The sequence below is a fragment of the Ovis canadensis genome, chromosome 4 (assembly GCF_042477335.2).
Source record: "Ovis canadensis isolate MfBH-ARS-UI-01 breed Bighorn chromosome 4, ARS-UI_OviCan_v2, whole genome shotgun sequence".
In the NCBI taxonomy this organism is placed as follows: domain Eukaryota; kingdom Metazoa; phylum Chordata; class Mammalia; order Artiodactyla; family Bovidae; genus Ovis; species Ovis canadensis.
In genome coordinates, this window is record NC_091248.1 from 82,219,826 (window position 1) to 82,232,022 (window position 12,197).

Sequence of the window (12,197 nt, forward strand, 5' to 3'; positions counted from 1 at the left end):
CTGAAAACTGAATGGTGGTTTTGTTTTGCAGAGCGTCTAAGAATTAATCAAGCCTGGGAAGTAAGCCTGCAGCCGCTCTGTGGCTTAGATCAACAAGTGCCTGCCGGGCCAGGAAATGCCAATGGTACACAGGGCCTTTGAGTCCCGGGAAAGAGACAGTGGCCTGCACCTGAAGCTGCATGTTTGTCTGGGTGAGTTCTTCTGCTTTCTTTTCCAGTGACATCACCCAGACCTTCCTCTTCTGTCTGCAGCGGGTGGCGGCCGCCCGGTTCCGTTCCAGAAATTTCCGCCGCCTCTCGTCAGGATCCTCATCCACCACCCTTCGCCGGCGCCCCCCTGTGGGCTGGGGCGGCTGTATTGTCTGGGTGGGCTGCATCTGTTGTGTTGCTGGTGAAACCTGCTGGGGAAGACAGAGAGGAGGTGATGGGGAGAGAGAATGGATGGTTGGGTAAGGTGTTGAAATGTGAAGTACAGGCAACCCCTTGCTTTAGTTAGCACATCAAACTTGTTTTGCTAAGAGTGAAGTCACACTCATGAAGAGGAAAAGCATCATCCAGCTATCTCCTATGATATTTTGGCAAGATACAGGGATGACGTGCGAAAAGAGAGTCAAGTAGATTCCCCACCTCCGTTGACTGGCATTTGGCTGAATCATGATGAAAGAAACACTTTTCTTCCTCCTTAGATGTTAAAAATGTTTTACTTAAGGTGCTTTGTAAAATTTGAAAGTGCCCACGTATGGTGATGGATGAAAACAGAGAGGTAGGGGTGACTGTCACTGTACTGATGGGTCTGCTGTCATCTGCAGAAATCTCCTTCAGGGCAGGTTGTGAATGCCTTTCATTCCAATGGTGTTAAAACCCTGTTCCTAGAATACACCTCAGGGATGGCATCACCACTGTGACTCTTATCAAAAGAACCCTGTGAAGCCTGGAAAGCACCTGAAATCCTTTTGTCACAACATCACAGTTCTTAATGTAAAGGTCTTGTGGGACCAAACTCCATTTGGGTCTCTCTCCTCCTCCGAGCCTGACTAAGGCTGAAGGGATTATAGGAGATGGTGAGTGGGTGAATTTCTAGGTGACTGGGAAGCGTGACCTTTGAAAGCCCATCCTGAAGCAGCACTGAGCCCTGTTAATACATGGTGTCTACTGACACGGAGGGATGGTTGTATAGCACCATCTATTACATTATAAGGAAATCCCAGGAGTGGCAAAGCACTTTATTAAAATGTTTTACTATGCTTCTAAATTCCTTGTAAGGTCTGCAAGAGGCTCAGCAACCCCCACACATATAGCTTTATTTCCCTTCATACGGCAGACACTCAGCACCTAGTGAAATTTCTATGGCTGACTCTTTATGTGTCTGAACACCTAATGCTTCCCTAATGCACTTCACTCCTTCCCCTTTCTTCATTCTCAATAAAGGGTTTTTTTTTTTTTTCTCCTTCCCTCTCATTGCTCAGTCACTCAGGCTTATGGTGTAATACCTATAAATTTGTTTTACAAGAGGCATTTAACCTGCAGAAATAACAGGCAAAAAGTTTTAAAAATGAAACCCAGCCACCTTTTCTACCACATTCCAGCCCTATGATTGAAACCAATCAGAACAACTATACTTGTACTAATAATGGCTCCTGGTTGCCCATCAGCTGAGTAACGATATACTTTAATCCTAAACGCTATCAAACCATACATTACTAAAGAATTAGGCTTAGGACTGAGGTTGGATTGCATCTCAGTAATTTTTTTAAGCAAATACATTTTCTAAAACTGTTTATTGGCAATTCCTCTCCTGACGATCATAAAGGAATAACAAAATAAACTGTCTAAGATCTTACTCACCAAAGCGGCTGCTGAAGATTTAATCCTTGTTATTGGCAAATGTTTAGCACTAGTCATTTCAGAGGCAGTAACCTCTGAGCTAACCACTGCAAAGCAAAGCACTAGGAAAGAATGCGCTAACCTGGCTATTTTTGCCTTTACTATTTCTTTGTGTGAATCAACAATCTCTCATTGCCAGCCCTAGACAGGACTCTCAAGTAGGCAAAAACTAGGGTTTAACCTTCACTATGGAGACCTCTCTTTCAATGCTGTATTCTCCCATGCTAACTTTAACCAACATTTATCCCTTGATTCTTTTCCTCTGCTTTAACCCAAATGGGTAAGGTACATGGTGATTTCAGGCTTTGTCCAGGTTCAGGGTCAAGGTGTGGCTTGATTAAGTGACCTAGGAGTGATACCAGGACTCTGAAATTATATCCTGATATGCAAGTGAATTACAAGAAGCCAAGAGAAATTGCAAATGCAAGCCTAAGACCAGAATTTGTGTCTCTGATAATTATTGTTACTTAGCATTATTTTCTTAAATGGCATTCTGTCGGGGGTAGGGTGGGAGGGATACATTTGGAATATGGGATTAACAGATGCATACTACCATATATAAAATAGATTAACAAGAAAGATTTACTGTATACTACAGGAAACTATGTTCATAGTTCTTGTAATGAATTATAATAGAAAAGAATAAGAAAGAATATAGATATATACATATATGCACAACCAAATTACCTTGTACACCTGAAACTAACACAATATTGTAAGTCAACTATACTTCAGTAATAAATAAATAAATAGAATGGCATTATGTTGACACAGATTCTCTGAAAATTTTGATCAAAAACAATTATAATTTCAAGAAGAATTTATTCCAAGTCATTTTAGAATCTCAGAGTTGGATGACCTTAGTGAACTTCTACTCCTGGTGTTCTGACCATCCGAATTTCATTTCATCAACCAAGTTAATACATTTTAAGAGGAGCATTTTGAATATGTTCTAAATAATTTTGTTCAAATTTCAACAAGACTAACCTGGTTTTGTTGAAAAAAGCAACTTTATGTAGCCAATTATAAAAGCAATTAACTGATTGCATATACAATTGGCCACTGATTGACTTGAAATGCAGGCCAGTTGGCTAATTGGTAATTAGCTAATGAATGCCTTTTATATTTAATGAACTCTTAAACTTGTCTATGAAGTAACCTGCCCATAAATTCAACCAAAACTTACGCTATCCATTTAAAAAGAAAAAAAGAAAGTACACATGTGAATCTATCTTCTATCTTTGATCTTGTAGTTTTCTTTTTCCCCTTCTAAATATATGACCTACATTGGCACATGATTAAAAAGGTGCTTTGGATAGCATTTTATTGATTGCTAAACTATGTGCTAAGCTTCTATCACATCATTTCAGTTTGAAATTAATCCTGGCTAACATGTAGTGAAAACTGTGCTAAGGGCTAAACATTCTCTTATTTAATATTCCTAAGTCTCTGGGCTTAGTCTATTATTGCCCCATTTTGCAGACGGAAAAACTGACACTTAGGGAGGTTCTTCTACTGACCTCAGTCACACAAGTAAGGTGGGAAAAGGATAAAAGTTTTCTCATTCCGAAGCCTGATTCTTATTTGCTATGTAGAATACTTCTAAGAGTCTTTGCAAAAGTAAGCTTACCTAACAAATAATCTTAACTATTGAACAGATTAGAAAGCTGCTTATGGGTAACCCAGTTTGTGGGTGGCTTTCTAGGTTTGGTATGTGTTGGAGGAGGCAGGAATATACAAGCTCTAGAAGCTGCCTGATGAGAGGCACAGAGTCAGATGATGAAAGAGACAGTGAATAAGTGTTACTTGGTGATCCTAAGCTTCCGACATCATTCTGACCCAACTGGTTGGAACCTGGGTGGGTGGAAGGAACTGACAAAGGTCATTTCACTTGAAGGTTCAAAGTGCCCAGGGCGAGCCATGCTCCTAGACATGCCCTTCATCCACTTACTGAAACTCACTCGGGTACATGGACCCGCCTCTCTTCTTGGGCTGGGTGACATAACGTCTGCCTGGTCCCCCGACCCTCTTCCAGTTGTGTCTAAATGCTGGCTTTCTTTCTAGCCACTCTTGGTGACTTTCCACCTCTGGGGTTTGGCCTTTCTCTTGAACTGATCATCTACAGAGCTTGGCTCTCTGTCTGCTCCCTCCAACGCATTTCTCATTGGGTGGGATGAGTCATCTCTCTTCAACATTCACAAAGCACCTTACACTCTAACATCCATCACCGAACCTTTGTCTGCCTGAAATTGTTACTCTTTATATTTTTAATATTTACTCTTATTTAGAAGATTGCCCACTGTATTTAATTTCCATTTTACAGGTGACACAAGTGGGTCTCTAAGATGTTATAAAGCACTGCAGCTAGAACCATGGTTAGAATGAACTTACCTTCCTCATTCTTTATTCACTTCTTTCATTACATGCTTAAATTCCTAATCCTCCATTGGTGTTACAGTTTTAGGGTTAACTTTGTAATATACTACAAAAATAGATTCTGGAGAACTTAAGTTTCCCTTTTCCCTTAGAAACTAGACTTGATATTTATCATATTAGTTATGGAAAGTGCGATCTGGGAGGGTCCTATGGGTAACCATTACCTCCTAGGAAATGAACAGAGTCCCTCAGAGTGTTAGAACACGTGGGCTTGTCAAGTAAGGTTGCTGCCAACGAGCCCCTCATTAGAGCCGGCACTGTTAATGAGAAGAGGGAAAGAGATAATGAAAAAGGTCTACCTGTGCTTGGTTGCCGGAGTGCAGGGGTGGGTGTGGCGAGGTCTGGTGGTGTGCTGGGTGTGCATGAAGGTGGGAGTGGGAGTGATGATGTGGGTGGTTCTGCTGGTGATGGGGCTGAGGATGAGGGTGGTGCGCTGGGTGCTGGTGCTGGTGCGGGTAGGGGTGGTGGGCCGGCAGTGTCTGATGCTGGTGCGGGTGTGAGTGCATGTGATGGTGCGGCGTCTGGTCCTGCCGGGAGCCCATCATTTCCATCATGTGTCCCATGGTGTTCATATTCCCATTCGACATGGCGGCAGGGTGGTGAGTCAATGCAGCCTTCAGCCTCTGAAAAGAACAAAAGGAGAGGGGACGGACACAGTCAGCTGTGTATACAACAGGGATTTCAAATCAAAATGACTCATAGTTTCAAGTTTATAATATTTAGCAGCTTCCCGGGTGGCTCAAGTGGTAAAGAATATGCCTGCCAATGCAGGAGGCACAGGCGGTGCAAGTTTGATCTCTGGGTCAGGAAGATTCCCCTGGAGGAGAAAATGGAAACCCATTCCAGTATTCTTGCCTGGATAATCCCCATAGACAGAGGAGCCTAGTGGGCTACAGTCCATGGGGTTGCAAAGAGTCACAACTGAGGGGACTTAGCATGAACATGTAATGATACTATTATTAACATTTTTTTCTTACTGGGTAGCAGTATGGCTTTTATATAAATTTCAAATTTTCATATGTATTAGAGTAGGTAAGTGTGTCAATGTCAGCCAGGAATGTTAATTAATTCAACTGACACTGCAAATGAGCAGGATACCCTAGACACTTTACTAAAAGGTATTTCCTACTATCCAATTGTTCGCTATATCCTATTGACAGCCAAGTGCAAGTATAAACCCAATGGAATCATTCAATATGACAATATCAGTGAACAAAAGGCCCATATGAAATGGCACTGTCTCAAGAATAAAAGATTTTTGCTTTTCAAAAGATTTCTCAGACCCAAAGAGGAAAGAATTTCAAATTTCAGAATCTAGGAACAATTTTAATATTATTTTAAGTCTTCAAATTAGATTAGAAATCCACAACTTTGGGAGGCAATGTAGATCTTTCCATTTGTTCCTATGACACTTCTCATAATCCCTCTGATAATCTAATTTTCTCACACAATAATGTTCTTCTGATTTTAAAGTTAAAGAATATGGACCATTGCACTTCTACAGCTTCTGTGATGACCATACCACAGGGCAGGTACAAAATCATCAACCATCAACAAGCAAACAGACATTTACACAATTAAATTCTCCCTGAATCTAACCCCTAAGCAGGGGTCAGCAAGCTTTTCAATAAAGAAGTCAGATAGTAAATATTTCCATCATTGCATGCCTTAAGGTCTCTCACAACTACTCAGCTCAGCCCTTTCAGCACAAAAACAGATATGGACATTCTGTAAACATATGACCATGCCATGTTTCAACACAATTTTACTTAGGGACAGGATATCTGAATTTCATATAACTTCCACATGTCACAAAATACTATGCTACTTTTGATTTTCTTTTTCAATCATTTTAAAATGTCAAACATTTTTAGCTCCTGTGCTGTGCAAAATTAGGCCGTGGTAAAGAATCAGTTGGTAGTCAAGTTGTTTGCAGTCTTATACCCAGACAATTATCGTCATACCCTGAGGGGCACAGTGTACTAAGTATTGTATAATACAGTTACTCCTTGGAAATGTATCTTCTGCAGAGATGATAGTCTAGTTGGCAAGCTTATGTTGGCCTCATGAAGTATTTACTAGGGAACTCAAAGTTCTCTCCTGATTTGCATTCTTATCTGATTGATGATGATAGCCTGTAATCACTGCAAATGGAAGAGCGGTATTTAAATGACGATCAAAGCTACCATGTGCCAGCCCTATGCAATATTAATGATTCTCAACTGGGCAGAGTAAACTATTGACAAGGATAAATTCAATCCATAAAAATCTTTACTTAAATATAAAGAGCCTCCACTTGTTTAAAAAAAAAAAAACAAACATAAAAAACAGGCCGGCAGGCAGGGGTAGGGCCAGGTAGAGGTTGACAAACCATATGTTAATATTCAATAATCATTGAATACATTTCCTGCATCTGATGCAGCAACCACTGAGCGCAACTGCCTCCCCCTTCACAAGCAACATCTGCTACACAGGAGCTACTGAACTGCATCAGTATCCTAAAGAAGTTAGGCTTCCTGAATCCCTGGGAAAGATTAGGTGCTGCGTATTGTGTTTATTACTAAACAGAAAAGTGAACAGATACTCCTCACCTCCAAGCTTTAGAAATGAGTTCATTGTTTTTATAAAAACGCTCATTATAAAAAACTCAAGTGACACTTAAAAGTACAGTGAAGTCAGTAACCAGTGAACCAAGTGTATTGCTTAAATTTGGTGGGTGGACGGTATTCCAGACAGCTCTCTCTGTAGAGATGGAGCAACAAGTCGAGTCATTTCATAACAGCACGATCACCATGGCACATGGTGTCAGAAAACCCTTATTTGAAGAGAACATAAGCAAAAGAAGCAAGAATTGGATGAATTGCTGGACTTCAGATATATGTTTCTTAAATCCAAGAAAACTCTGTAAGTGATACATTCAAACTTCAAAGTGAAGAAAATTATGAAAAAATATATTGAGATCATTATTTTGAAATTGACATACCAAATAGTATTGATGGATTTTCTATACTATTCTTTATAATTTTATTATTATAAAATATAAAGCTGCATAGTAAAAAAAACAAACTACTACAAGACTATGTGGTGAAAAAGTAAAAGCCACCTGCCTACCTTCTTCTTTCTTAGCCCCATTCCTCAGATGTAACTACCAAGTATCTGCTGACATATCCTCAGCATTTATCAGAACGTGTTGTGTAAGCTCTTTATAATGATATATGATTTTGTATCTTGCTTTTTTTCTACTTCAACAATATATATCTTTGACAACATGCCCTATCAATAATAGCTAATAATAATGTCTGGCATCAATTGAGCACTCACTCTGGGCCACTCCTCATTCTGTGTTGTATGAATATTAACTCACTTAATCCTCAGAACAATCCGGCAAGGCACAAAGACAGACTAATCCATGTGCCCAAGCTCTTGCCACTGGAGAGGAGCAGAGGTGAGCTACCTCCAGACCTGTTCTCTACACCAGGACAGAAGGAGCTGGAAGGCTTGCCATGCACACTTTGTCAAAAATGGGAAAAAACTGTATTGTGCCACCTCCCTATCATCAAAAGGAAACGCAAAAAGAAGAGCAGCGCCCAGAAAAAAAAATGACAAGATTATTTCTGCACAGTGTAGCACACAAGTGGAGACCCAGTGTATCTTGCTTGTTCTGAAACTTGGCAGAGGTAAGGGGGGGGGAGGTAACAATCTCCAGGCAGCTCAACTGCAGCAAAGGACCATCCAGAGCTTAGCATCATCATCTCTTGTGTTATATTTATTAAGAATGGGTACTTATATTCCACCCCCAAACACAGATCTGACAAGGTCCAGGTATATTTTCTCCCTGGCCCCACTTCCTAACCTTCAGGTATATGACTGTCCTATCTTCTCCCAGCCCCACTTCCTAACCTTCAGGTATATGACTGTCCTATCTTCTCCCGGCCCCACTTCCTAACCTTCACGTGTATGACTGTTGTAGGTCTTTTCAATGTTCAGGGGATGAAGTTCAAGCCCTTAACACAGCCTATGCATAGGCACTAAGGAGTGTGGCCTGGCACTCCCACCAACGCTTCCATTTCATTGTCTTTTTGCCTGGGACGATCTTTCCTTTTCCTCAGACACTCTAGAGCTTTAAGCAGCAGGACCCTCTTTAGTAAAATTCTCCCTGGTCTCTGCTCTAAACCAATTCCTATTGTTACAAAGTCCCAGAAGAACCATATTCCTCTTTGTAAAACTCAGTGTGTAGTTGTAGTTTTTAGTATGATCATTCAATTAATATCCACCAACCATCCCAGATTATAAGCATCATGACTGCAGGAACCACACTGGTTTTGCTTGATATTAAATTCATAACTTTAGCACAGAACCTGGTATACATATTGGGCACTCAATTCATATTTCTGGAATGAATCAATGAATGAATGAAACTTTGTAAGGCTTATGATAAGAATGTAGCATTTTCATTTTGGGTCTTTGGTGGTGGTATTTGTAAGAAAGGATAATTTTACCAGTCATTGAAGGTCAAGAGAATGACTGCAGAAGTCATACAGGCAGGTGGGCTATAAAAGTACTGTCAAAAGACCTCCCTGCTCCATCCCCAGTCTGCCCTCTGAAAATGATAACAGAAAAGAAAAAAGAAGAAAAGAAAACACACACACACAAAAGGAATGTGCATTAACTTCATCTTGGTATATTTTCCCTGAAAGACTGGCAAGGAAAATTGAAAAGCTGTTAAACAGTGGGTCATTATGTTATCCCTTCAATGCTACAAACAACTTTTTCACCTTTAATTAGGTGCAAATGTTGCCTGACAAATAAATACTATGCACCAGATCTTCATCTCTCAAATAATTAGCTTGTACTGTTAAGGGAAATTACTTGATTGCCTCAAGTCTATTCTTGCAGGTTTCCTGCCAAGGCCATAATACTAATAAGGCTTATAACATTCCATTTAACTATTCATTCAACAAATATTTACTGGGCACTAATGTTAGGCACATTATTATTTGCCCACTACCTGAAGGAAATCGGAGATGTATAAAAACCAAAGCTTTTCCAAAGTGCTGGAAAGAAAACACACACACTCAAGTGTGGAAATGAAGACTTTTTAAGAATCCCTTAGAGCAGTGGTCCCCAACCCTTTGGGCACCAGAGCCTGGTTTTGTGGAAGACAATTTTTCCACAGACCAGGGGTGGCAGGGATGGTTTCAGGAGGATTTCAAGCACATTATATTTACTGTGCCTTTTTTATACTGTTCATGGGATTCTTGTGGCAAGACTACTGGAGTGGTTGGCCATTCCCTCCTCCAGTGGACCACATTTTGTCAGAAATCTCCACTATGGCCCGTCCATCTTGGGTGGCCCTGCACAGTATGGCTCATAGCTTCATTGAGTTATGCAAGCCCTTTAGCCACGACAAGGCTGTGATCCATGAAGCAGAGGATGAGATGATTGGATAGCATCACTGACTCAATGGGCATGAACTTGGGCAAACTCTGGGAGATGGTGAGGGACAGGGAGGCCTGGCATGCTGCAGTCCAGAAGGTCACAAAGAGTTGGACACGACTTAGTGATTGAACAATAAAATGAAAGTGAAAGTCACTCAGTCGTGTCCGACTCCTTGTGATCCCGTGGACTATATACTCCATGGAATTCTCCAGGCCAGAACACTTCTCTTCACCAGCAGATCTTCCCAATCCAGGGACTGAACCCGTATCTCCTGCATTGCAGGTGGATTCTTTACCAGCTGAGTCACCAGGGAAGCCAACAACATATTTATTGTGCACTTTATTTCTATTATTACATCAATTCCACTCAGATCATGGGGCATTAGATCCTGGAGGATGAGAACCCCTGGCTTAGAGAATCCCAGGCCTGTGGGCTGAGTCCACTCCCAGAGAAGCAGCTGGCATCATCTTTAAAGAGAAATGACTATAGGGCTGCTCTGCATATGCTACATTTAATATTTTCCATGTCATTTCTAGACAGTGTGGGGGCACTTCTCAAAGTCCTAAAGAGCCTGCTGCTTCTCTGGTGCCAACAAGAGTCATCGCCCTGTAAATCATTAAAAAACACCAAATAAAGATATTTGTATCCCACTCTCTCAGGGATGATAAATGACCAGCAAATGAGTCCAAGCTGTATTTTGCAGAATGATTCTTTCTTTTTGAAACTGAACTGTGTCTTATTTTAAATAGCATTCTACCCAATGCCAAGAAAAGGCAAGGGAGAGAGGGAAATTAATGAGCAAATAAACATATATTTTTCAACTGTAAAAACCAAGGCTATTATGGAGGTGCGACAGCAAGAAAGGAAAAGAAAAAGATTCTGTTTACTTTCTCTCGTCCTCTACCATATCCATTTATTTGAAAGAGCAAATCAGGAGAGACAGCAAGAAGCCTGACACAGCTGGTTTCAGTCAACAGGGGTCATTTTCATTCAGTCTGTGTATTTTATAAGCTCCTTGTACACTGTTCCTGATGGAAGGGTGGGCCTGCTGCCTGGGATCCGAGTCCTGGTGAGAAACTAGCTATCTACTTCATCCCATACCCTGCACAACTCCTGCCATGATGACCCGGGCCCAGTGCCCCTCCGGCTCAGCTCAGCTTTGTATGGCAGCATGTCTTGTGAAGGCCAGGTATATGCAAACGTCATCACCTCCACATGAGTGCATACATGTAGGCCTGCGTGAGCTCGCACACACGACGCACCCACCCACACCCACCCCAGGCAATTTATCTCCCATTAACAACTCAGTCTGGCCAATTAGAAACATTTGTGAAACTGTAAAAACATTTCTTCTCCATCTTCAGCTCAGCAGATTGCTCATGCTTTACAGACTCTGAAAGCCAAACCAAATTAAACAATTATTTGAAATTCAGTTGGGTGGGGGGGGGCAGTTTTAATTAAAAACAGCTCTGGGTTTTCTTCCCAAAGAGAATGTGGTAACATCAAAATGTAGTGTTGCTGAGTTGACCGCAAGCATGAGACTATCTATATGAAAATAAAATAAAACCCATCTTTGTATTTCCTTTTGAATACAAAACAATTACCATCAGTGGCCACCCAAAGGTATTTCTGTAAATGTAATGTCTTCATCCTTTCTCCTTCTCAAACACAGCAGATTGGCTGAGGTGTAACACAGGCTTCTGAATGGTCCAACTGGTCAGTGGTGTGACACCCCAGAACTTTCCACGGAAGGAGGGCTGCAATATCGATTATTACTGACTTGCTGTAGGTATCAAGAACTTCTGAAACTGTCTCTGAATTCACAAAAAAGTAATTGATATTTATCCACTGAATTTTATGACTATACATGCATGGTCAGTTTGGATCCCCAAATCCTTCCCAAAGTTGGAGAGAGGTAGGGATGAGAGGGTGCCATGGAGAAGTTATACCAACTTTGACCTTCATTCTGTCAAAGTAGAAATTGTTTGCTTGTTTGGCCAAGCTGCATGTGGGATCTTAGTTCCTTGACCAGGGCTCGAACCCGCGTCCCCTGCATTAGAAGGGTGAAGTCGTAACCACTTAACCACTTGACCCCTGCATTAGAAGGGTGAAGTCTTAACCACTTGACCACCAGAAGGGGAAGTCTCTAAGGCAAGTATAGTTTTAATGCCCAGATTCACATCTCAGCTTCAGGATGTCTATTGAGAATGATCGTATAACTCTAATAGCAGGTGGATCTTAAAATCCACATCTATTTCAGAATCACTGTTAAGACAATTAACTAAAATCACATTTGGCTTAATTACTTGGCATCAAATATGCTCCTTTCAAAACTTTCATAATGCAATTCAGCTCTGATGGTTTCACAATTTAAGTATTCTTCTGCTTTAGATTTTGGTTTGGTAGTAAAATTCCAAATGATCCTACAGGTTGGCCGTA

General features: G+C 41.0%; 2 protein-coding genes across 21 annotated transcripts in view; one reads left to right on the forward strand and one right to left on the reverse strand.

Annotated features, from left to right (window-relative positions):
* TRIL (TLR4 interactor with leucine rich repeats) overlaps positions 1-12,197 on the forward strand; it is a 158,906-nt gene that overhangs the window by 128,382 nt on the left and 18,327 nt on the right. For 7 of the 13 annotated variants that reach the window (XM_069586738.1, XM_069586732.1, XM_069586736.1 and 4 more), the window contains 2 exons: positions 32-191; positions 11,431-11,543. The gene's annotated coding sequence lies outside the window, so the exon portion shown is untranslated. The remainder of the gene's footprint in view (positions 1-31; positions 192-11,430; positions 11,544-12,197) is intronic. The other 6 variants (XM_069586731.1, XM_069586730.1, XM_069586737.1 and 3 more) reach the window with 1 other exon arrangement.
* Positions 1-12,197, reverse strand: part of CREB5 (cAMP responsive element binding protein 5) — a 434,235-nt gene that overhangs the window by 11,391 nt on the left and 410,647 nt on the right. For 5 of the 8 annotated variants that reach the window (XM_069586746.1, XM_069586752.1, XM_069586749.1 and 2 more), the window contains 2 exons: positions 4,619-4,942; positions 170-397 (listed from right to left, as the gene is read on the reverse strand). In XM_069586746.1, coding sequence (XP_069442847.1) covers positions 170-397; positions 4,619-4,942 — 552 coding nt within the window. Of the gene's footprint in view, positions 1-169; positions 401-4,618; positions 4,943-12,197 lie in introns of all 8 variants that reach the window. The other 3 variants (XM_069586750.1, XM_069586745.1, XM_069586748.1) reach the window with 1 other exon arrangement.